We start from the raw sequence: 25,617 nt of genomic DNA, 5'->3' as shown, positions 1-25,617 counted from the left end.
TTCGATTTTATGGTTCCCGACCCCTGATTAAAAGGATCGTTTTTTTAAATTCAGATTCATGATTATTTAGGTTTAAGAAGAGCAACCTCAAATCCTGCCATGTGGAGGGAGGTTGACATCTCTCGATCGCCGTTGCTGCCTTCTTCTCTGACCACTGCCACACGAGGTTGCAGCGCCGCTAGAGGAAAATACAGAGACATTTTTTTTTTTTTTTAAAACAAAACCCAGAACTGAATGAAAAACTTTTAGGAGGGATGATATACAGCAAATAACTTCAATAGTTATATTTGTGCCTTTTTAGTCAATATCAGTCACTTCATTTGAAATACAGTAAACCCTTGCTGTATCAGTTTATTCATCCATCCATTATCTGCACCGCTTATCCTCAGTAGGGTCGCGGGGGTGCTGGAGCCAATCCCAGCCATCTCTGGGCAGTGGGCAGGGGACACCCTCAACTGGTTGCCAGCCAGTCGCAGGGCACACAGGGACAGACAACTCACTCGCTCATTCACACCTAGGGACAATTTGGACCGGCCAATTCACCTACCATGCATGTTTTTGGAATGTGGGAGGAAACCTACGCAAGCACAGGGAGAACATGCAAACTCCACACAGGAGGTTCGATCTCATGACCTAAGAACTGTGCCGCACACGAGCTAACCACTGCGTCGCCGTGCTGCCCTATATGAGTTTAGTTTTTGCCTATTTTGTGTTGTGCATTCTAATGACCGTCACCCCATCCCTTTATTTGCCTATGTCTGCCTGTGTGTCAATAACATTGTTGTCCAAGAATGAAAAACAGCTTGACCAACCTTCATTACTCAAGTATTTTTTCACTTTCGATTTTCTCTGAAACCCATCATATCAACAAAAACCTCAAGGCCAACAAGAGCACAAAAGGTAAGGGGAAGGTGCTTTGTACTGCCGACAAAGTAAGACTTCTCATGCTAAAGGAAGCAAAAGCCTTTTTCCAGGACATTTTTGTTTTCCAATAACGTCCACATGATGGCGACATAATGAGTCAAGTCATGCTCATTTGTGTAGCCCTTAATCACTAGAAGTCTAAAAGACCTGTACAGATCATCTGAAGTATAAAAAGGGGACGTGTCTTAAAATAATTTCCACCCCTTTTTTAGATTCATTAGTGCAATACAGGGCAGCATGGCGGAGCAGCGGGTAGCGCACGTGCGGCACAGTTCTGAGGTCATGAGATCGAACCTCCTGTGTGGAGTTTGCATGTTCTCCCCGTGCTTGGGTGGGTTTCCTCCGGGCACTCCGGTTTCCTCCCACATTCCAAGAACATGCATGTCAGGTTCATTGGCTGGTCTAAATTGTCCCTGGGAGTGCCTTGTGACTGGCTGGCAACCTGTTCAGGATGTCCCCTGCCCATTGCCCGAAGATAGCTGGGATGGGCTCCAGCACCCCCGCTACCCTACTGAGGATAAGCGGTGCAGATAATGGATGGATGGATGGATAGATCATTTGGGAATTGGGAATTCACAATTTGACAGTACTGAAGTTTTTAGGGGAAAAAAACACAAAGCAAAGTTTATAAAGTTAACTACTTTTATATGTTTAAGGGTTTGTTCTCCGGTTTCAATATATAGTATTCATCAGCACAACGCAGGCAAACCCACGAGTTTGCACATTTAAAAATACAGTGGTTGCAAAACTGAGTTTGGTTGGGTTTTAATCCTGTATTGATTATAAAGTAAAACACACGAATTCATGTTTTTGTTCTGTTTTTATTTTGATGTTCGAATAAAGTTTTCATTCCTTCATTCAAATCACAAAGAGATATTGACTTGTTTTACCTGGCTGCTTGCAAAGCGGCATCTCCGTCGGGTCAAAGGTGACTTTAAAATTGGGCTGCGTTCTTCTGGAAAGCCCATCTTCTTCTTGTCGAACGCATAATTCGTCGGCCTGCAGACGTTCTAGCCGAAAGCTCGTCTCCTCCCACGATGCCCGGAGGACGGGCAAGCGTTCCCTCAGCACTTCTCGACCATCCACGCGCACCGTAACCTGGTCAAGTAGCAGCAGTATTAACACGAAGTGAAGACGGAAGAATTTAAAAGTAGAAATTGACCGATTATTCGTTTGACGGGCCGACTATCAAGCCTCAAATACACCCTACGTCTCAGTCGCTCCTACTCCTCCACTCCGCCTCTCTCCTTGCTACCCACCACGTGCCTTCTGATTGGATAAGTGACCGGAGCGGGACCACTGAAGCAAAAGCTTTTCTGACTCTACGCACTGCAGTCTTCCGACAGCTCTGCTAACCCCCCGACTTGTCCTGACATGCATGAATGTGAATCATGCCTCTCATAATATTGTCATTTTAAAATGTCGGTGGTAGAAAAGTTTGAGTGATGAAAAGATAGTCAAGTCAAGTCATGTTTATTTGTATAGCGCTTAATCACAAAGAGTCGCAAAAGGCTGCACAGATTATTGCATACCACAGACTATTATGACACATCCCCTGATCTAAAACCTACATAAGGGCAAGGAAAAACTCAAAAACCTCAGTCAAGTCATGTTAATTTTTGACGCCCTTAATCACAAAGAGTCTCAAAGGGCTGCACAGACCATAGTCTGTGCAAACCACAGACTATTATGACACCATCCCCTAAACTAAAACCTACATAAGGGCAAGGAAAAACTCAAAAACCTCAGTCAAGTCATGTTAATTTTTGACGCCCTTAATCACAAAGAGTCGCAAAAGGCTGCACAGATTATTGCAAACCACAGACTATTATGACACATCCCCTGAACTAAAACCTACATGAGGGCAAGGAAAAACCAAAAACCTCAACATGAGGTAGATGAAGAAACCTTGAGAAGGGACCGCACATGAGGTCATCCCCCTTCCAGAGTGACCAGGCCAAAATGGATGTTACAATAACAGATAGCGAAAAAAAGTGTAGTAAACTTGATTTAGGGAGGCACATTGACAGAGACTGATATATTAGCTCTTATCATAACATAAGGTGGTCAATCAAGCGTGTATGTGATTGAGAGGGCTCAGTGATTAGCTGTTACCAATACATTAATTAGTCAATCTGGCTCTAAAACTTTTGTTTTAGGTTTATTCAAGTCATGTTAGCTGTATTGACATTTCAATTTTTTATTGAATGAAATGAAATGATCTGCATTTATATAGCGCTTTTCAAGTCAATGACTTCCCAAAGCGCTTTACAATGTGCTCCACATTTCCCCAAAACGGCTTTGCAGCCATGTAAGGCGCTAACCTGCCTATTGGGTATTAGGGGTTCAGTGTCTTACCCAAGGACACTTCGACATGTAACACGGACGAGCCGGGATTCGAACTGGGATCCTTTGATCCCAAGACGAGCGCTCTACCTCCTGAGCTACTGCCGCCCCAAGTAACAAAAGTAGTAAACTTGATTTAGGGAGGCACATTGACAGAGACTGATATATTAGCTCTTATCATAACATAAGGTGGTCAATCAAGCGTGTATGTGATTGAGAGGGCTCAGTGATTTTACCAATACATTAATTAGTCAATCTGGCTCTAAAACTTTTGTTTTAGGTTTATTTAAGTCATGTTATCTGTATTGACATTTAAATTTTTTTACTGAAAAACAAAAAATCTGAGATATTTAAAGTTTTATACAAGTTTCTGCCAAGTCCAATTTTATTGCCTGTACTAAGTGAAATATTAATCATGTTAGTTGTGTGGAAATTCCAATTTATTTACTGTAATAGGTTTCAGAGAGCTATTCAAGTTTTATTTGAATTTATAACAAATTCATATATTTTTTTGCATTATTCAAAATTTCTTGCGCCAATTTTTAAGCTTTTACAGGAGATGAATATCGGTTCCGACCTCCTCTCAATACTAATAATCTGTCGATAACTTCTCAAAACATGTGATTTAGGGCGGCATTAGCTCAGGAGGTAAAGCACTCGTCTTAGGATCAAAGGGTCGCAGGTTCGATTCCCAGCTCCTCTGTGTTATATGTCGAAGTGTCCTTGGGCAAGACACTGAATCCCTAATGCCCCCAATAGGCAGGTAGGCGCCTTGCACGGCTGACTCCATATTGGTGTGTGAGTGTGTGTGTGAATGGGTTAGTGTGAAGCACATTGTAAAGCGCTTTGGGAGGTCTTCAGTGACTTGAAAAGCGCTATAAAAATGCAGACCATTTACAGGAGTAGAAAGAGATCTCACCATAGCCTCGGGGCCAAAACCACTAGTTCGTCCGATATGATGACAGGCGACGCCGGCGTCAAGGAATCTGCGGCATACGCTTTCTTCATCGACCTCGGCCACCTCCAAAAGCAGACCCAGCTCTTCACTGAAGAGCAGCTCCATAACTGTGACAGGAATAGAGATACTTTAATATGGACGCTTGCAAGGATGGCCCTGAAATGTACATTTTGGCTTTCTTTATTCTACTCCAGTGTTTTTCAAACTGGGTGCATTAGTGTGCTGCAGGAATTTCCTCCATTTCATCTTTGCCAAAAGCATGCCATCCTTCAGTAGGGACCATGGCCAACCCAAATGCCCAAACACACAAACAAGTTAGGCACCTCGGCACCTAAGTCGGTCAAGCTTTCATCCCTCCAGATGAAACGGGACACAAGAACGCAGGGCCCGACAGCTTTTCACTGGTTTACCCCTACCGCATCATACGGGTGTGCCCTGCCCATCCCTTAGAACGCGTCCAAACATCCCACTATCCTTTTACAACACCTCTCCACTCATTCCTATCTCGATTTAGACCTCTTTCCTGCAGTGCACTCAGTTAATATTAATATTACACTGCAATATCAAAATACCGTATTTTCACGACCATGGGGTGAACAGTGGGGCGGCATTAGCTCAGGAGGTAGAGGGCTTGTCTTGAAATCAAGCGATCGCAGGTTCGATTCCCGGCTCTACTGTGGTATATGTCGAAGAGTCCTTGGGCAAGACACTGAATCCCTGATGCCCCCAATAAGCAGGTCGGCGCCTTGCATGGCTGCATGGCTGCTATTGGTGTGTGAGTGTGAGTGTGAATGGGTAAGTGTGGAGCACATTGTAAAGCACTTCGGGAGGTCTTCATTGACTTGAAAAGCGCTATAGAAATGCAGACAATTTACCATTTAGCATCTTGATTATCCTCAAAACGTTTGGAGGCAGACTCCCTATTGGTGTGTGAGTGTGCGTGTGAATGGGTAAGTGTGAAGCACATTGTAAAGCGCTTTGGGAGGTCTTCGTTGACTTGAAAAGCGCTATAGAAATGCAGACAATTTACCATTTAGCATCTTGATTATCCTCAAAACGTTTGGAGACAGACTCCCTATTGGTGTGTGAGTGTGTGTGTGAATGGGTAAGCGTGAAGCACACTGTAAAGCGCTTTGGGAGCCCTTCATTGACTTGAAAAGCGCTATAGAAATGCAGACCAATCACCATTTTAACAGTGTTATAAGGTGTATTCTCCATAGCTGGTTCTATTCATATATACAGGGCGCACCGCACGATAGGGTGTAGGTGGCCTCTGCTGCGGCCGCCTTACGACACAGACAAGCATACAAGTGCGTTTTAATAATAAAGAAAAAAAGGAAACAAAAAATAGCGATCAAAGAAGGGAAAAGTAAGAAAAAAAGAAATAAAAGGGGGGAAATGAGGAAACAAGAAAAAAGCAAGGGAAAAAAAATCAAAGAAAAAGAAAAAATAGCAGGGACAAAAAAAAAAAATCAAGACAAAACGAAACAAAAACAGTTTTTCTGGGTCTCTGATGTCTGATTGTTCAAATAATTTGCATATGTCAATCTTTTCACGTTCATTTGAAGCAACTCTGAATTCTAATAACGCTCATGAAGTGCATAACTCCATGACTCACCTCCTGGAGCTCCAAGAGACGGCACATCCACGTCAACTCCACGGTTTCCTGCAAACGCCATCTCCAATAAGCAGGAAACCAGGCCTCCGTCACTGATGTCGTGTCCGGCGCTCAGCAGACCGTCTGGAGGCGTGCATAAAATCACATCTACAGAATTCGTTTCAGGGGGGAATCTTCAGGAAATGCTAACCGACCACTTATAAGCAACTGGATGGTATTGAAGCAGGCCACCAGGAGTTGCGGTCTCTCCAGGTCAGGAGAAACATCTCCCAGCTGAGCGTAGCATTGAGCCAGAGCTGAACCTCCCAGGCGGTGCTGGCCCGGACTTAGAGGGACCCACAGGAGCACCCCTGCATACATACACAGGGTAAAGATAGTCAAGTTGGGCATTATTTTAGCGTGTGCAGCAGCAGATTACCTTTCCCGTCTGGATCCTCAAGATCAGGCGTGACGGTGGCACTGATGTCTGGGCAAACTGCGTAGGCTGAGATGACCAAAGCTCCTGAAATACAAGTCAAGTCCTGTTTTTTTGTGACGCCCTTTATCACAAAAAGTCTCAAAAGGCTGCACAGACCACCATAACAGCATTCCCTGATCTGAAACCCACAACGGGGCAAGGAAAAACTCAAAAACCTCAGTTTGAGGAAATTGAAGGAGATTCAAGACGCTTTAATCCTACCTCTCAGATAGGATGCATTGTGCAAGTTAGACAGTAATATGACCTCTGTGCCTTTTAGTGTTACCTGTGGCGCGCCACAGGGCTTGGTACTTGGTCCCCTCCTTTTCAGTATCTGCACCAGATGTGTCAAACAGGCTGCCCGCGGGCCAGATCAGGCCCACTAAGGGAATGAATCTGGCCTGCGGGACAACACTCAGAGAAGCGCAAGAGAAAAACAAGTTCCAGGTTGAAATATGTCCACTTGATGTTGCCAAAGCCCGGTGCCTCAAACAAAGACACTGTACTTGTATTTATTTCTCTCTCTCTCTCTCTCACTCTCTATTTCTTTTCCACCCCTTTCCTCCTCCTGTCTCTTTCACTCTCGGTCTTCTAACCTCTTTTTCTCTAACTTGCTTTTTTTCGTTTTCTCTCTATTCTCTTTCTCTCTTCCTACCCTTCGCGCTTTCTTTTCTCTCTTTCCGTCTTTCTATTTCTCTTTAGATTTCTTTCTTCCTCTTCCTTCCTTTCCCCCCCCTCTCACGACTTTTTATCTTTTGTTTCTCACGCTCTCTCCCTCTCTCTCTCTTTTTCTTTCTTTGTCCCGCCTTCTCTCCTTTTCCCTCCCTCTTTCTTATTTCTTTATCTCTCTTTTTCTTTCTCTTTAATCTACTAGTCCGGCCCCCGACAGAATGTTTGTTCTATCGTGTGGCCCCAGAGTTACGCCAAGGGTGAGAGAGAAAAGGACTGCCGCTCTCCACATATATAAGCGGCTCTTTGAGGCGTTAAGTATCGATCCCAGGTAAATAGTATCGATTTGATCCGAGTACTTGCTCAGTATCAGTAATATCGATAATTGTATCCATCCACCCACCCTCAATTCAGATATCCTAGGTCAGGAATGACACTTAAAACCCCACGTCGGTGAAAAGCTAGAAGCGTGTCAGAAATCTCCATTTATGATTAAAACACATCAGTCGACGTGATCGGTATAAAATATTCATGATTTTTTTTTTTTTTTTTTTATGAGGTTCTCAAGCAAGATGATTGGCCGATAGGGAAATGGATGTAAACAGTGCATAATAGTCGGAATAACAATCAAGTTTAATAGTCAAAATAATGAACTTGCATACTATGCAATCTCCTTTGTAGATGTCCAGTGTTCATTTGAGCTGTCAAAAGTCTATGGGTCCCAACAGAGATCTATGGGTCCCCAAAATTTTGTGTTATCCAGGTTGAAATTGTAAATCGGCGACAAATATATAATATAAATCTATATATTCATTCAGTTTTAATCATCAAATTATGAATTCATTTTCTGCATCAAATTATTGTTGGGAATATACCGATTAAAGGGATAACCACAAACCTCTTTTTTTCATTTTCTCCTTTTATACTTCCTTTTTTTCTTAACTTCTTTATACAACATAATCATTCGTAATAGAATGCATCAAAGCAAGTGAGGCGTTGGAGAGCCGGCTCTCTTGAATGAGTTGAGCCGAAAAAGCCGGTTCTCTAAAAAGAGACGGACTTTTCACTACACAACTCGAGATCGGCATGCAGACGAAAACTCGAACCGCGAGACCAAAACAACAATGGCGGATCTGCCTGACGAAAAGTTTGGAGTGCGGTAAATCTTTGTTTGAAAAAAATGTAATTGGTAATAAAGACAATTCTGTGTCAAAAAAGTTGCGTCCGGGGGACGCACGTTGATTTGACACGATGCATCCCCAGCAAAAATGATGCGTCTAAGACGCAGGGACGCGGGAAAACCAGAACACTGGTATCCAATGTAAAAAAACAGAAAAATCTTATCTAATGCCATTAATGTTTCCAGCCGTTAAAAATATTGAGTAATAAATTCATGATAAAGATTAAATAATGAAACTGGTGTTAAATTCCTTAAAGACAAACCTTTGAGAGTTATTCTGCAAGCATACCTGGAGCCTTGACCGTCTCCTTCCCCACTCGAGCAGCCATACTCAGCGAGTCCTTGCCGCCATCGATGGCGACTCCCAGCTCCCCCATCACCTTGCACATGGCCTGGCAGGCGTCCCAAAGGAGCGCCCCCTCGCCTGGAAGCTTGGCGGCCCACATCCAATTCCCGCTGCACTTCACATCCTAAAACACATATTGTGACTAGAGCTTAAGGGCTGGACGATTTTGGGGAAAAAAAAAAAAACAATTGTCATTTTTCAGACGAGTATTTTTTTTTTTTTATGAATTTTTATCCGAACATTAAAGTAAAAAACAGAACAAAAACAATAACTCAACAACAAATAATGTTACATAGGAGTATACATAGTACATAGGGTATGCATTGAGTATGTCCATAATAGTTGGACATTGTTTGATCTCGTCTTGTAAATTGTTCCAAAGTTTGACTCCGCACACAGACACACACATACATTTCCTGGTGGTTCTCACCTTTGGGATTATGAATTCACTAACGCACCTTAAGTCATCATTTATGGATGTTTTCTGGCACTATGTTTTTGTTGACCTTAAATAGCAGTTGTGCAGTGAAAGATTTTTATCATTTGGACTGCAGGAAAAAAATATTAGTATGTTCTTTCAATAATCAACTATCAAAATGGCAGTTAGTGTTGTGGTTTATTAGAGTCGAGCTTGACATAAGGAGAACACATTAGTTTAAAATGGGAAATTCCAGGCTTGCTTCTCCCGGGTTTAAATGTAAGCGAACATTCTGCTTGGCGTTGAACAAGGGGTCAAGTCAGGAATTGGGATGTGTCAGGCCGACCCCAACGAGTTTCTTGGAAATTGTGTAACTTTGGAGAATTGAAAGAGGACAGAAACATTCTGAAAAGACATTGTCAAGCATGCACATTGAGGAAAAAACAAGTGCGTAACATGAAATGTTGTCTGAAGGTATAAAAAAGATGATCGTCTCTTAGACGAATGAGAACTCTGTTTTGGACACTGACGAAGATAAATAAACAGCTTCTCCCTCCCGTCAAAACTTCGGTGTACTTTTGTGCATGTTTTGGGGCATATTTCTCGGGCTGCTCCGAAATTAGTTGCAGCCCTCATTGTGACATACAACATAATGATTTCAATGTGTCCGTTTCTGACTCCAAAGTATCTACTCACCTTGAGTGCGGTGACTTTGGCAAACATGAGGTTGGTGAGCGCTTCGCCAACGGCCATGCGAGCGCCCGCCGCCGGGTTCACCAGCGATTTGATCGGCTGCTCGCCGATGGCGGTCGCCGCCCCCTGCAGGCCGAAAGGTGAGAGTGCCACCACGGCTACATCCGCCAGTGGCGTATGAAGGGGACCCACGCACTGTTGCTGCGCGATTAATCCTGTCACGGACCTGTCCACCTGAACGGTCATACAAATTGTAAGATATGCCTGTGTTTTTTTTAAATTCCGATCACAAATATTAACAGCAAACCTTATTGGTGAGGTAGCGTTTGGAGGCCACCGCAGGCAAGCGTAAAACTCTCTCGAGGGCGTCTCGGACCGTCAGCCCAGCAGGAAGAAGCAGAGGCCGAAGCACCGGGCTCAAACGCTCCATCTTGAATTCCTTCTGGGGCATCTTACCCAGCACCCATTCCAGCTGCAGGTCCACAGGATGACGCCCGTTGCGGACCGGCTCTGTTCCTGGGTCCTTGTCGTCCACAAGCACGATCTGATGATGATGCCATTTCAATTTGTATTCATGAAATTCTTAGTCATCTTGAGCATAGTAATTAATACGTTAGGATTTTATTCATAGATTTTAGTTCGGCTTTTAACACCATCATTACTTCTAAATTGCATTTTAAACTTCACCTCAATTTTCCCGTTTTATTATCAAATTGGATTTTAGATTCCCTTCTCAATAGAGAACAGTTCGTTCGCATTGGTGAGAAAGATTCATGTTCTATTGTCCTCAACACTGGTACACCTCAGGGCTGTCCATTGTCTCCAACTTTGTATTCCCTATTCACTCATGACTGTCAACCCAATTCTGACCATTCACTATTCGCTAAATATGCAGATGACACCACGGTTACTGGCTTTATTTCAAATGGAGACGAAACTGAATACCGAGCAGAAGTTGATTCACTTTCCACCTGGTGTCATGAGAGTAATCTGTTATTGAACGTAGGTAAAACTAAGGAGATAAGAGATTTCCGTACTAAGCCTGCTCCGCATGTGCCACTGTCAATTAATGGTAGTGAGGTCGAACTGCTCCATTCATTCAAATTTCTGGGTACTCACTTGTCAGCTGACCTCACATGGATTGTCAATGCTATTGATATTCTAAAGTCAGCCAGACAAAGGCTCTACTTCCTTCGTCAACTCAAATCAATCGGAGTACGTCAATCCATTCTAATCAATTTTTATCGTGCTATCATTGAATCCGTTTTAACGAGATCAATCACAGTTTGGTTTGGTCGCGTCAATCAGGAAGAATTGTCAAAGATGGGATCAGTAGCGAGGACGGCAGAGGAAATAATAGGTACTGGCCTCCCGTCTCTGAATAGTATCTACATCGAACGAACGAGAAAACGGACACTAAAAATTATGGACGATCCCAGTCACCCTGCTCACAGGTACTTTGATTACCTGCTGTCAGGTCGCAGTCTTCGCTCCATTAGGAGCAAGACTACACATCTTGAAGATAATTTTTACCCTTCCGCTATTCCCATGTTCAACGAGAATTGATTAGGTTATTATGTAAAGTATTATTACGCCAACGATGTTCCTCCGACCTATTCTACTCTAGTCTTGTTATTTGCATATTTTCTTTTTAAACTTTTCTATATAATTACCTTGTATTATACACTACAATATCTTTATTACTCTATTCTATTTATCACCATTGAGGGTTCGCATGTCAAATGATTTCTTGTATATATATCATGTTTATGGTTTATACTGGCTGAATAAAGGTTTTTCTTCCTTGAAAGAGGGCAAAAAATACACAAGTGTATTGTGGGAGATTTTAAGGCGCGACATGTTCTACGCACCTTGCCGTCACCGGTGATGTTGCCCACAAAGTCCACGGGGCATTTCTCCCTCCGGCACACTTTCTCAAGGAAGGTGCGGTCTGACGAGCGTAGCAGCAGGGCGTTGCTCTCTTGATACTCGGCCCCCCACAACTCGAGCACACTCAATGTAGGGTCACCTTTCTGAAATGAAACAGAAACTTTAGATCAAGTTTTCACTGGAAAACATTTGCGGTATTCATACCTGTCAACCTGCATGCCCTTACAAACTGTCGTATTTTCCCTTACAAAATAATCTTACACCATATATTTTTTTCAAACGTCTTTTTTTATGTAGTTTAACATGTTATATTGTACATGTTTCATTTTATCATATATATTGTTAATCAACATTTTGTTGTGAGATACCGAGTTGCTCGACATGAATAAGGTTCATTATAAAAAAGATTCAACAATGAAGTCGCGTGGACGTTCACTATAGAAGGAAAAAAACACATGCAAATATAATTAAGTAGAATAATAAATTTTCTTAAATTATTAAATTAAATTTTATTAAATTATTGTTGGTAATATACTGATTCAAGGGATAACCACAAAACTGTCTTTTTTCATTTTCTCCTTTTATACTTCCTTTTTCTCTTAACTTCTTTATACAACATCATCATTCGTAATATAATGCATCAAAGCAAGTGAGCCGTTGGAGAGCCGGCTCCCTTTCATGAGTTTAGACGAAAAAGCCGGTTCTCTAAAAAGAGACGGACTTCCTTTTACTACAAAACTACCACGAAATGATGCATGATGGGAGATCCCTAGGCGGCAGACGCATACGCACAGTAGCATTAAACCGCTCGCTTTGTTTGAGACGAAAAAAACGATACAGAGATAGAGGCTACCGCGGCGAACTCGTTTGACTCGATTGATTTGCCGTTTGGTGATCGTCGGTGTATACCGGATGGTATCCTTTATTGACAAATTTGCCTTTTTCCGTACAGATTTTCTCGTACATCTTACATGTCTTAAAATGCATCATAAACGTACTTTGTACGGCAAAAACCTACAGCTTGACAGGTATGGGTATTTCTATTCTTCTTAAAAGAGTCACTCGGAGTTCATGTTTGACTTTCAAACCTTGAATCGGCTGCAGTAGATGACAGCACCGGCAGGTTCACTCAGCTCCTTCAGAACATTTCCTTTCATGGAGATAAAAAAAAGTGAGTTTCATCGATAATTTGACAGGGGAACCTTCCACCTACCGTTCCCTCCCGCTCCTTGATCGTGAATGCTGCATATAGGATTGCCGCGGCTCCTTTCCAGGCAAGCCCTCAGCGCCCGATTCATCTTCTGCTCCATCTCGGCATCTCCTCTCTGGACGGCGCCCAGGTCTCTGTCACTCGAGTTGTCGCCCTGCACCTGACGTGTTCCAGAACAATTCCGACCATCATTCCCCAATTCACCTATCATCACATTTAAAAGTTTGAGCAGACGTACTTGAACAGAAGAAGCAGCACCTCCTCCGACGCCGATTCGATACACGGGGCCTCCGATCTTGACGACTTCCATACCTGATTGATGCATTCATTAGAGTCGGCACTTGTCAATACGAATAATTGTTGCATAAACTTTCTATAATGTGAGTAACTTGGGGATGGTAGTATCAAGCCAAGCTTTAAGATGTTTTTGGGTGGTGTTAAAAGACACAGGCGACTCTCAGCAGAGATTATATTTATGTACAATATGAGATGTCATTTGATATTCATTGTTTTGTAAGAAAATATTTTTGCCCCCAGTACACGCCGCTGCCTGTCAAGGCTGAGGTCCGGCGCATTTCTGAAGAGCAGGATGACGCTTTACACCAGGGGTGTCGTACTTAATTTATCTGGGGGGCCAAAAAGGTAGGAGAAAAAGACTCACAGGGGCCGGACTAGAAGATTAAAGAGAGGATAGAGAAAGGAACAGTAAAAGAGCAATGGAAAGAGTGGAAGAAAGAAAGGGTAAAAGAGTAATTGAGAGAGTTGAAGAAAGACAGAGTAAAAGAGTAAAAGAGAGAGTTGAAGAAAGAAAGAGTAAAAGAGTAAAAGAGAGAGTTGAAGAAAGAAAGAGTAAAAGAGTAAGAGAGAGAGTTGAAGAAAGAGTAAAAAAGTAATGGAGAGAGTGGAAGAAAGAGTAAAAGAGTAATGGAGAGAGTGGAAGAAAAAAAGAGTAATGAAGAGAGTAAGTGAGAGAGTAAAAAGGAGTCAGAGAGAGAGTAAGAAAGAGTGAGAGAGAGTAAGAGTAAGAAAGAGTGAGAGAGAGTAAGAGTATGAGTGTGAGAGACAGAGAGCGCGAGAGGATAAAAGAGAGTAAAGAAAAGAGAATAAATGAGAACAAAAAAGTGAGAGGAAGACAATGTGCGAGACAAAGAGGAAAGACAGAAAAGAGGCGGGGGAGACGGAGAGAAAGAAAGAGAGAGAGCGAGAGAGAGAACGGGAGAGAGATAAAAGAAAAACTGAAAGTGAGAAAATGTGAGAGAGTGGACCGAGACAGAGAAAAAAGGAGAGGGGCAAAAAGATAGAGAGAAAAAAGGAAATAAGACAAGACTGATAAGAGCAAGACAAAGGGTAGAAAGACAAAGACTGAGAGGAAGAGAGAAAGAAATATATGTACAGTACAGCTTCTTTTGTGAGTGGCGCTGAATTTGGCGACAGCATGTGGGCATATTTAAAACTGAATCTCATTTTTCTCTCGCACCGCTCTTGGCGCCGTCTTGCGGGCCGCATATTTGACACCCCTGCTTTACACTGAAAAACAACGGTGACCGGATGATGAAGGTGCTGTATCAGACTCAGATCAGGAGGTTTCTCCAGCTACCGTTATCCGTGGAAACCAGTACTATCTGTTTCATGGGGTATGAGGAAACCCCTGCCCTAAAAATCAGCCAAGAGAAGGATGGGCACCACCAGGCTGTGCTTGGCCAGCACACACCACAGGAAGTGTATATTTAATATTTTAATGGTAGCAATTAAAATATGTTAGCCTTTTATCTTAAGAACTTTGTATTTCTAGTGAGAGTCAGCCAGACATGGTGACAAAGATTAAAGCATGAAGGATTTCATACATTTGACTGTAAAGGATTTTATATGATTGAATATGAGTTACATTTATTGAGTTTAATGCAAGATATTCACTGACTGGGCTGTAGTTCAATGACAGGTCACGCTGTTCCAAATGCAGAATAGTTTGACTAGGGAATTTTGATAACAGGACTCTGACGGAGGACGGCAGGCGTTGTTTTGAGGAATCATAGACATCGCGGCGCTCTTCTCCGAGGTGGTGAAGCTCAGGGGGCTTCATTGGCACGCCCATGGGAGGAGCCGGCACACCATCTTGCGGGGAGACGTGGGGCAATAAAGAGAGAGCTAAAGGACATCAGAAGAAGGCTTCACACAGCCTCCAATGTCACTAATTTGGCCGTTTTCGATGGAGTACACTTAGTTAAATCTTTAATGAAATTAAATCTGCCCCCGTGTGAAAATGTCGGCTTTCTTGTTCATTCATTTCCATCAAGAAACGAGCGCGCATAAATTGTTGGGTGAATGTAGGTTGTGTTTGGTTAACGGAGTCAGATAACTCATTCGAACGATTTGGTCAACGGACCATTTTAATAATTAATTCCTAACAAGAAATACAAAAAAATACTAACTCACCTTTCTCAGGCTCCTCTTTCTTTACATGTGCATCCTCAATGGAACCCAGCCCTCCGCTAAACATAATGGGCTTAATCCATTCTCTCCTCTCTCCGTTGGGCAGCCGCATGCCAAAGGAGCGAGCAAATCCTAGCAAATGGAATATCCCTTGTCAATTTTTTTTACATTTTTGGTCACGTTTAGATAGGTTTGGTTTCCCCACCCGACAGAACCGGCTCCCCAAACTTGTTGCCATAGTCCGAGGCACCGTCGCTGGCCTCGATGGCCACTTGCAGAGGCGGGGCAAAGCTGCTGGGGTACTCCCATTGGTCTCCGTCTTCCTCCCAGGGAAGCTCGTAACCTGCAGAGCATATTCCGAGGCGTTCAAGGCGAACCCAGAAGGAAAACTCTGGAGGTTCGGAAAGCAGGTGGACCTGGTAGGCGGAGGTTGCCGAAGCAATATCCGGCAGTGCCGGCGATGACGTGGCCTCCTTGTCCGGCACTCTGAACATCTCGGATGCGCCCCCCGGTGCCGGTGGTGGCGCCGCTAAATGGGGCTACCCCTGTGCATTGACATCAGAAACAAGGTGAGGGATTGAAATAGTCATCAATTGTCAGGTCATTGATCTAACCTGTTGGGAAGTTGTGCGTCTCGGCGGTAAAGATGACGTGGCGCACTGACCGGCGTGTTTCATAAAGACTGGCTTGAGAAGTATCTTTGGGGTAGAGGCACTCCACCTCCATACCTTTGATACCACTAAACACACAATAATGCACTTCTGTCAATTCTGGATTTCAAAGCGCACCCTGTAAAGTAGGCTTAGACGTATTTGCTCAAGGTTTGTATTTCTAATCATTTGATGTTCCTTGTCGGTGCTTTACCATAGGGGTGGTCTTTTGTCTTTGTCTCAACATACAGAGTGAGTGAGTGTGGACGAGCCAGTGGCTTGTCTTCCCGCTACTCTTCCCGCTGCAGCTGGTTAAAACCTGAACAAGTCTTTGCCTGATATTTTTTCTACCGTTAGCCAAATTATAGGTCTCCCACACGTCAGTGGTCGGCTTCTTAGACCCCGCACACCCGATTAAAAGCTACAAGATTAAACAGTCATAAGAATGAACTCTTTCACGTCCATTTTTATATTTTTAGCCCAACCTCAACTGCTTGGGGGAGAGGGAATTTGGCCGTAGACGTATTTGGCTGCAGAACCAGTGTGCACCTGCACGCCTGACGCTGTTTTCGGATGCGCTGTTTTCAGTTTTGCTCGGAGTTGTTTGAACCGTGCTGAATCAAGATGATTCAAGGAAAAACTCAAAATCTCAACATGAGGAAAATAAAGAAACCTTGACAAAGTCGTTAGCTGGTATCTATTAGCGTGTACTCGTTAGCATCCACCCGTAGAGAAATTATTTATTTTTACTTTTTAAGAACACCTCTGACTACGCACTCCACTTTTCAATGCATAATTCTTTCCGTCTTGTAGTATTACGGTAATTGAATTTGTATTTTAGTAGTATTCGAGCAGTCAGATTTTTGGACTGTTTTTCTAGTATTTTTGTAGTATGTAGGCAATTTTATTTTTGTAGCATTTCTACAGTAATACTTTTGTAGTATTACCATGGTATAGAAAGAGAGAAAGAGAGAGAGAAAGAGAGAGAAAGAAATACAGACATCTTTTCACTCTTCGGCCCTCCCTATTCCACCTACCTAATGTGTTCCACCCCGAACAGCTTTGCTAAAGTAAGAAAAACTGGTATTTAGAGCGCATGTGTTGTGGAAGAGGAGTTTGCCGTTATCCTCGGTGCCGACACACAAAACAAAAACAAATAGAATAAGCAGCACTGTATTTAAAGCCACTCGTAGCGGCCTTGTAGTCCAGAATTTGCGGTAATTGTCGCGCATCACAGCCAACATCAGGTTTTATGCCGGCATTAACTCAGGAGGCAGAGCGCTCGTCTTGGGATCAAGAGGTTGCAGGTTCTATTCCCGGCTCCTCCGTGTTATACGTCGAAGTGTCCTTGGGCAAGAATCTGAATCCCTAATGCCCCCTGATAAGCAGATAGGCACCTTGCATGGCTGACTCCCTATTGGTGTGTGAGTGAATGGGTAAGTGTGAAGCACATTGTAAAGGGCTTTGGGAGCTCTTCGTTGACTTGAAAAGCGCTATAGAAATGCAGACCATTTACTATTTAGCATCTTGATTATCCTCAAAACGTTTGGAGGCTGACTCCCTATTGGTGTGTGTGTGTGTGAATGGTTAAGTGTGAAGCACATTGTAAAGCGCTTTGGGAGGTCTTCAGTGACTTGAAAAGCGCTATAGAAATGCAGACCTTTTACCATTTAGCATCTTGATTATCCTCAAAACATTTGGAGGCTGATTCCCTATTGGTGTGTGTGTGTGTGAATGGTTAAGTGTGAAGCACATTGTAAAGCGCTTTGGGAGGTCTTCAGTGACTTGAAAAGCGCTATAGAAATGCAGGCCATTTGCCATTTAGCATCTCGATTATCCTCAAAACGTTTGAAGGCAGACTCCCTATTGGTGTGTGAGTGTGTGTGTGAATGGGTAAGTGTGAAGCACATTGTAAAGCGCTTTGGGAGGTCTTCATTGACTTGAAAAGCGCTAAGAAATCCAGACCTTTTACCATTTAGCATCTTGATTATCTTCAAAACATTTGAAGGCAGACTCCCTATTGGTGTGTGAGTGTGTGTGTGAATGGTTAAGTGTGAAGCACATTGTAAAGCGCTTTGGGAGATCTTCATTGACTTGAAAAGCGCTATAGAAATCCAGACCGTTTACCATTTAGTTTTGGAGCGTTCCTACCTGCTGTTATCGCAGAACTTGATGACGTTGTTGTCGTTGCTGCGTTTCTGCGTGTCCATGATAAGGCGGAAGAGCGTTTCCTTCTGTTCCTGCCCGTCGATGAACATCCGTCCCCGGAAGAACCAGTGACGGCTGTGCTCGCTGTTGGACTGGGCCAGGTCGAAACACTCCACGCTGGTCGGGTTCCTCTGGATCTTCTGGAACATTGTCGTGTACATGTCCAGGTCCCAGCTGTCGAAGGCCAGACCTGTTTTTGGTGCAAGATTGTCAGTTCTCGGTCTCAGCATTTAAATGATTGGAGAACTCACAAAACATGCATTAATGCAGGGATGTCAAACTCATTTGAACTCGGGGGCCACACGATACAACAAACATTCTGTCGGGGGCCGGACTAGTAAATTAAAGAGAAAGAAAGAGAAAGAAATAAGAGAAAGAGGGAGGGAAAAGGAGAGGGCGGGACAAAGAAAGAGGGAGAGGGAGAGAGCGTGAGAAACAAAAGATAAAAAGTCGTGAGAGAGGGGGAAAAGAAAGGGAGAGGAAGAAAGAAATCCAAAGAGAAATAGAAAGACAGAAGAGAAAAGAGAAAATAAAGCGCGAAGGGCAGGGAGAAAGAGAAGAGAGAAAGACACAGAGAGAGAAAGAGACAAAGAGCAACAAAGGAAGAGAAAAAATAGAGACACAGAGAGTGAAAGAGACAGAGAGTAGGAGAAAAGGGGTGAAAAAGAGAGAGAGAGAAACAAATACAAGTACAGTGTCTTTGTTTGAGACATCTGGCTTTGGCAACATCAAGTTGACATATTTCAACCTGCAGCTTGTTTTTCTCTTGCGCTTCTCTGAGTGTTGTCTCGCGGGCCAGATTCAATCCCTTAGCGGGCCTGATATGGCCCGCGGGCTGCCTGTTTGACACCTGTGCATTGATACTTTCATATTTTTATACTGACAATTTCATTTCATTTCAATATGTTGCAGAAGTATTTGAAATAAAGTAGATTTTTTTTTACATTTAGTATACCAACATAGCAATAGCCAATTCTTCTAGTATCAAATGGCTGTTCGAATTCTTATATATTATTTGAGTCCATCAAAATATTTTTGTTATTTCGTTAAATATTAGTATAGTTTTACAGATTGTGATCAAATTAATAAGGTGCCAGGTAAGGCTTCAAGCTTTTGTCTCACCTGTTTTCTAGCAAAGATGCCCATGCTACACGCATCTGCAGGAAATTCTAATGCAAAAAAGAAATAAAAACCTTCTATTTATGTGTGTTCTAACTCAAATGACTCCATGTTAGTCGCACTTGCAGGTATTAATTCAGTTTAGGACGAAACATTGAGAGTGTTCCCAAGATGGCGGCTTGCGCGAGTGCAGCAGCTTCAGGCTCTCCAGTTCGTCTTTTTGTTTTTAGTGTTCTTTTATCCCTCATATTTTCCCTTTGACTCCTTTCAGGACTACAATAACATCCACAACATCAAATGAGGGATATACAGAGACCACCGAGATCTCCCTGGGTGATATGCCTGCCCGACAAACGAGGGAGACGGCGGAGGGAGCGAAAGTAAAAGCGAGGCTGCCGGTCAGGCCTAGCAGCTAGGCTAAGAAGGATGCCACACAGACCAGCGCTTCAGAGAGTGTTCCTGACCAATGCCAGATCCATCGTTCACAAAATTAGTGAATTTGAACACGACCGAGACGGAAACTCTGGGAAAAACAGGGGTGGGGGACTATGCGCTGCAATAACAGCAGAATCATTGACACACACTGCTCACCCAATAGAGTTTCTAGCAGTATCGGGTAGACCCTTCTATCTACCGAGAGCGCTAACTGTGGTCATTGCGATTGCTGTTTACGTTCCACCGGATGCTGACGTTAGCATATTGCTAAATCTCCTGCTCGCTGCTATCAATAAACAGTAGCTCGCACACCCCGACGGAGCATTTATCGTCGCCGGCGACTTTAATAAGGCATGCTTAAGGACTGTACTTCCAAAATTTGTTCAATACGTGGACTGTGCAACCAGGGGGGAAAAAAACATTGGACCGTGTGTACAGTAACATCAAACATGCGTACAGAGCTTTCCCCCTACCCCCACCTAGCTGGATCCGACCATCTGTCTGTCCCTCACCCCCTCATATACCCCCTTCGGAGAAAACCAAAGCCTGCAACAAGGACAATACAAACATCTTCTTTGTTCTCTTCTATCCTGACTGTAAAATGTGAACCTGGAGTGCCACGCCCAATTTCTTTGTCACAATATGTTCAACCCATTTTGTAACAATGGCAATAAAGGTATATTCTATTCTATTCAAAAAAGACCAAAAGCGTCCATATTCTCCAAATAGTTCAAGAACAGCAAAAAAATTTACTTAAAGTACATCTTGGATTGGGATTTTAAGCGAATTTTACTGGAACGGTAAGGGATTGAAAGGTATTTACTAACGGCAATTGTTTTAAAAGCAATAAGGAAAAGAATGTCTAAGTTTGCAGAAGTTTGCTGATGACACTGCTATTATGGGATGTATCAGTACCTGTACACCACCAAGACCAGGGAGATGGTGGTGGACTTCAGGAGAACTAAAACACACCCGGTTCCTGTAACCATCAAAGGAGAAGGTGTAGAATTTGTCCAGACCTACAAATACCTGGGTGTGCAGCTGGACAACAAACTGGACTGGACTGCCAACACAGAAGCTCTATGCAGGAAAGGTCAAAGCCGACTGGACTTCCTCAGAAGGCTGGCGTCCTTCAACATCTGCAATAAGCTCCTACAAATATTCTATCAGACTGTTGTGGCAAGCGCCCTCTTCTATGCGGCAGCGTGTTGGGGAGGCAGCGCCAAGAAGGATGCCTCTCGTCTTAATAAACTGGTGAGGAAGGCGGGCACAGAGCAGGACAGTCCGACAACTGTAGTCGAGAGACGGGCACCGAACTAGCTGCTGTCAATCATGGACAACTCACTACATCCACTACACAGCATCATCTCCAAACAGAAGAGCAGCTTCAGTGACAGACTGCCGTCACAGTCTTGTTCCACGGACAGAATGAGGAGATCATTTCTTCCTCATGCCATGAGGCTCTTGAACTCCACCCGGGGGAGTAAATGCCCACTTTAAACCCCACCCCCACATTTGCATATTACCCTATTTTTATTACAGTGTTTATTTTTTGTAACACTATTTAAATGCTGTTTATCAACATACTATATTGGGTATTTTTGTATTCTATATCTTTTATTTTATTTTTAACACAAGGATACTGCTGGAAGTGTTAATTTCCCTACAGGGATGAATAAAGGATCTATCTGTCTACCTAATGTTGCTCCCCACAATTATGAAGATTCAGGTATGTTCCAAAACATTTCACGCGCCAGGGTTTGTATCGGATGCTAACGTTAGCATAGCGCTAAATCTCCTGCCCGCTGCTATCAATAAACAGCAGCTTGCACACCCCAACGGAGCGTTTATCGTCGCCGGGGACTTTAATCGGGCATGCTTATGGACTGTACTTCCCAAATCCATTCAATACGTGGACTGAGCAATTAGGGAAAAAAACACTGGACCGTGTGTACAGTAAGATCAAACATCAAGTTGGATCCGGCCATCTCTGTCTGTCCCTCACCCCCTCATAGACCCCCTTCTGGAGGAAAACAAAGCCTATACAACAAGGACAGTACAAACATCTTTGTTCCTTTATCTCTTTGTTTTCCCTATAGCCTCACTGTAAAATGTGGACCTGGAGTGCCACGTCCAATTTCGTTGTCACAATATATCCCATGTTGTAACAATGACAATAAAGGTATATTCTATTCTATTCTATCGCCATTCAACCATCATTATTTTTAAATGTATTCAAATTATTTTTGTCCAGTACTTTTCTGCAGCATCCATATATTTGAGTTTCCAATGCGTGTCATGCAAAATGTCACATGAATGCTTGCTTCCGGCACGTTTGTTCAAACAAAAGCACGTGCAAGCAAATGAGAAGCATGGCGGCGGTATGACTAGTAGTAACACGAGGCTCATGTGACACCATTACCTCCAGCAGCTGACCCAACGGCCACACTGAAAAAGGAATGAATGAATGAAAACTTTATTCGAACATCAAAATAAAAACAGAACAAAAACAATAACTCAACAACAAAATGATGTTACATCATATGTTCGAAAAGGGGTAGAAAGAAGCAAATGCTTATATTTCCTACCCCTTCATCTTCCCTATTAAGTACACCAATGATTTAACAACAATTGTAATAATATTAATAACTGTTATGATATAACAATAGCAACAATACCACAAAGTTACTACAGTAAGACCTCGGTTATCGCGGTTAATGGGGACCAAAACCACCCGCAAAAAGTGAAAATCTGCAAAGTAGCGACAACCATTTAGGAAGAAAAAAAAAAAAAAAAAATTGTTTTTAAATTATTTTTTAGACCCGGTTAATGGGGACCAAAACCACCCGCAAAAAGTGAAATCTGCGAAGCAACGACGCCCCTTCCAAAATTTTTTAAAAAAAAAATCTCATCTCATCTCATTATCTGCACCGCTTATCCTTATTAGGGTGACGCCACGTCCGCCAACTCACTCCGTCGCGTGGCCCAGGGGTGACCTCTGCCGACTATCCCCCCCATCCCCCGCCCCATCCAGCTGGCTGCCTTATCCCGCATCCGCTGACGGTACGCCGAAATAACCCGCAAAAAGTGAAAATCTGCGAAGCAGCAACGCCCCTTCAAATTTTTATTTTATTTTTTTAACCATTACAGACCGCGAAGCTCTGAAGCCGCGAACGTCGAACCGCGAAGTAGCAAGATCCCACTGTATTCCTAATGTCTCATATCACTCATACCCCATTTTCTTCATCTCTGTATTCCGCCAGTCATGTTTTTTTGTATTTAAATTTGAACACGTGAATAGTCGGACATTGTTTGATCTCGTCTTGTAAACTGTTCCTAAAGTTTGACTCCGCACACAGACACACTCATACTTTTCCTGGTGGTTCTCACCTTTGGGATTATGAATTCACGACAGCCCCTCAAGTTATCATTTCCCTTTTTCTGAATGAATCATTGATGGATGTTTTCTGGCACTCTGTTTTTGTTGACCTTAAATAGCAGTTGTGCAGTGAAAAAATTGACTAAATCATCCAATTTTAATCATTTGGACTGCAGGAATAAAATATGAGTATGTCTCGATGGTTCTAATTGCACCTTTTTTGGAGGATAAAAAGGACTTCTGCACAATATGTTAAGTATGGCAGAACTAGAGAACAATATCCTAAATACAATGCATTATAGTTTAAAATGAATTTAGCTTTATGAATTATTGAAATGCTTTTAGATACCTTATTTTGTATGAGTCTGATGTGTGTTTTCCAACTTAATTTATTGTCTATTATGACCCCTAAAAACGTAATTTCTGATACAATGTCTATTGCAGGACCATCCATTTTTACTTCTAAATCTTGATTTCCCCTGCGATTACCAAAGAATTTTAGAAGGCCGTGAAGAAGAGAATCCAAAGTTGATGTATACTGTATGTCGCAAAGTAAAAAGAAGAAATAGAAGGAGCGGTTTACCGAGCTCGTCGTTGGCTTTCTCCAAAGCCGCTCTCCCCTCTTTCAGGACGTCCACTTCGAAAACAGGCTGAGCTCGAGCTTCCACGGTGAAGGAGGCGATGGGACGCTCGTAGACGCACTCGGTCATGCTGTCGTGAAGGTGGTTGATCAAATTTTGGACGTTCTTCTGAAAGTTGGACGCGTCGCCGCTGTCTTTTGGCTTGAAAAGAAGACATTGTTGTCAGAGGGAAGATAGGGCCTGACATGAACCAGGCCTGCGGGTACTAAAGCCCCAATGAGCCCCAAGCAAACCCCAAATTTGCTATTTTATTTGTGAGGACGGGAGGTGATTTCTCATAACAAAATAAAGCCCGTCTTTTCTAACCGAAAATACCGTAAAATCCGGACTATAGAGCGCACCTGATGATAAGCCGCACCCACCACTTTTTAAGTGATTTTCCACTTTTGTACTTACACAAGCCGCACCTGTGTATAAGCCGCGTGCGCCCGCATTAAAACACGATCACAAGTTTAACCCAGACCAGGCTGTAAGTTCCACGATTGTGATTTTGTAGAGGTTTATTGTTCTATATCCTTTATCAATTATCCGTTATCGGTCAAATCATAATACACTACAAAGCCAATAGATCGAGACACTTGCTCCCAGCCAAGAGGCAGAGTCAAGGTCCTAGCCTCCTAGCGACACAATCCAAAAGTCAATAGTACACAATCCTAAAACCACAGTCGGCATCATGAATGGATAATGATACCCATAATTAACGTATGATGCAGACTTGTAAAGTCCGGGTCCCGTTGAAAGTAATCCAAGGAAACAAAATGTATATTTCCAAAGTTAAGGGTGGGAAAAATATATATTCACTATTGTCCGCTGCGACAACAGACAGATCTACCGGTAACTCAGCTTTATCCCACTTCCCATCAACTCGCGTTTGGCCCTACTTTTTGATTAGCCCGTAGAACACATAACAGAATAAATCTCTAAAATGAATACATTACAAAAATATACAGTTGCAAATACATATTATACATGGTTACACATATTTACGAAGAAAGACGGTACACCGAGAGAGTTTTCAAAGCTTTAATAATAATAATATAACTTTCATCCCAAACCGTGCCCTTGAAAGGTACCAAAACGCTAGTAGGATCATGCTCGCAATGCATCAAACGTGCCTGTCAAAAAAAAAAAGTACCCCGTAATTGTGAAATTCACGGTAGATCGTCCTCAACTTCCTCCTCATAACTATCGCCATCAGGGGCGTCTTCCTCATTATCGGAACGTACCTTTACTTAACAGACAATGCATGCATAAACTTAGAGGTTGCACTCTTTCTTGGCGCACATATTCTACTGGTCTTACTCTTACCTTTTATACCCCAGCGCCGCTGGTGGCCGTTAGAAAAATGACATAAATTGGCCGCTTCACTGAATAAGCCGCAGGGCTGAACATTTGGGGAAAAAAGTAGCGGCTTATAGTCCGGAATTTACGGTAAGTTAAACGATAATGAATATAGATATATAGAAATAGAGAGGGATAGAGATATAGATATATAGACACAGAGAGACAGAGACTACAACACAGCACCCCGAGGCCATCCTGTTAATAATCAACACAAGGATACTGCTGGAAGTGTGAATTTCCCTACGGGGATGAAGAAACTATCTATCTATGTATTATATCACAACATTGAACAGCTGTTTTTGTGCAAATATTTCGATTACTTTTGTTTTCTTCTGTCCTGTGACGAAATAGAAAGCCACAAACAAACGTTCTTCATTGAAGGCATTCTCACCTTGATGAGGAATCTCCGCGACAACTCGACCCGGGTGACATGAGTGAGGCCGACGCTATGGCAGATAGAAACGGCGTTGGTAGACCAGGCAGTGGAGAAGTTCAACCTGAGTGGAGTTACCAGGAAGGCAAATACTCAATTACAACCATTTTGAACATGCTTGGTGAAAAAAAAAAAAAAAAAAAAAAAAAAAAAAAAGAATACTTTTTGGTTTCTTTCAAAGTTTTAGATCAGTGTGGTTCTGAAAGTAGCTGACTAATTATTATTAAGATTTTTAGGAGATTGCTTTCTAACCCATTCTATCCCATTTC

General features: G+C 42.8%; 1 protein-coding gene across 1 annotated transcript in view; it reads right to left on the bottom strand.

Moving 5' to 3' along the window:
- The window catches only part of pfas (phosphoribosylformylglycinamidine synthase), a 36,796-nt gene that overhangs the window by 7,882 nt on the left and 3,297 nt on the right, over nucleotides 1-25,617 (bottom strand). Inside the window, exons 4-23 of the mRNA XM_088349921.1 lie at nucleotides 25,307-25,412; nucleotides 23,514-23,712; nucleotides 17,941-18,187; nucleotides 15,754-15,878; nucleotides 15,556-15,684; nucleotides 15,345-15,482; nucleotides 15,143-15,271; nucleotides 12,948-13,021; nucleotides 12,713-12,869; nucleotides 12,588-12,649; nucleotides 11,481-11,642; nucleotides 9,917-10,153; nucleotides 9,613-9,843; nucleotides 8,442-8,622; nucleotides 6,265-6,348; nucleotides 6,041-6,196; nucleotides 5,847-5,969; nucleotides 4,190-4,335; nucleotides 1,815-2,022; nucleotides 87-178 (exon numbers count right to left, since the gene is read on the bottom strand). Of these exons, the coding sequence (XP_088206047.1) occupies nucleotides 87-178; nucleotides 1,815-2,022; nucleotides 4,190-4,335; nucleotides 5,847-5,969; nucleotides 6,041-6,196; nucleotides 6,265-6,348; nucleotides 8,442-8,622; nucleotides 9,613-9,843; nucleotides 9,917-10,153; nucleotides 11,481-11,642; nucleotides 12,588-12,649; nucleotides 12,713-12,869; nucleotides 12,948-13,021; nucleotides 15,143-15,271; nucleotides 15,345-15,482; nucleotides 15,556-15,684; nucleotides 15,754-15,878; nucleotides 17,941-18,187; nucleotides 23,514-23,712; nucleotides 25,307-25,412 (2,986 nt within the window). The remainder of the gene's footprint in view (nucleotides 1-86; nucleotides 179-1,814; nucleotides 2,023-4,189; nucleotides 4,336-5,846; nucleotides 5,970-6,040; nucleotides 6,197-6,264; nucleotides 6,349-8,441; nucleotides 8,623-9,612; nucleotides 9,844-9,916; nucleotides 10,154-11,480; nucleotides 11,643-12,587; nucleotides 12,650-12,712; nucleotides 12,870-12,947; nucleotides 13,022-15,142; nucleotides 15,272-15,344; nucleotides 15,483-15,555; nucleotides 15,685-15,753; nucleotides 15,879-17,940; nucleotides 18,188-23,513; nucleotides 23,713-25,306; nucleotides 25,413-25,617) is intronic.

This window comes from Urocampus carinirostris, chromosome 12 (assembly GCF_059441175.1).
Source record: "Urocampus carinirostris isolate Australia breed hairy pipefish chromosome 12, RoL_Ucar_1.0, whole genome shotgun sequence".
Taxonomy (NCBI): Eukaryota; Metazoa; Chordata; class Actinopteri; order Syngnathiformes; family Syngnathidae; genus Urocampus; species Urocampus carinirostris.
The sequence above is the reverse complement of the archived record's forward strand: the minus strand, read 5'-3'. Positions and strand labels throughout refer to the sequence as shown.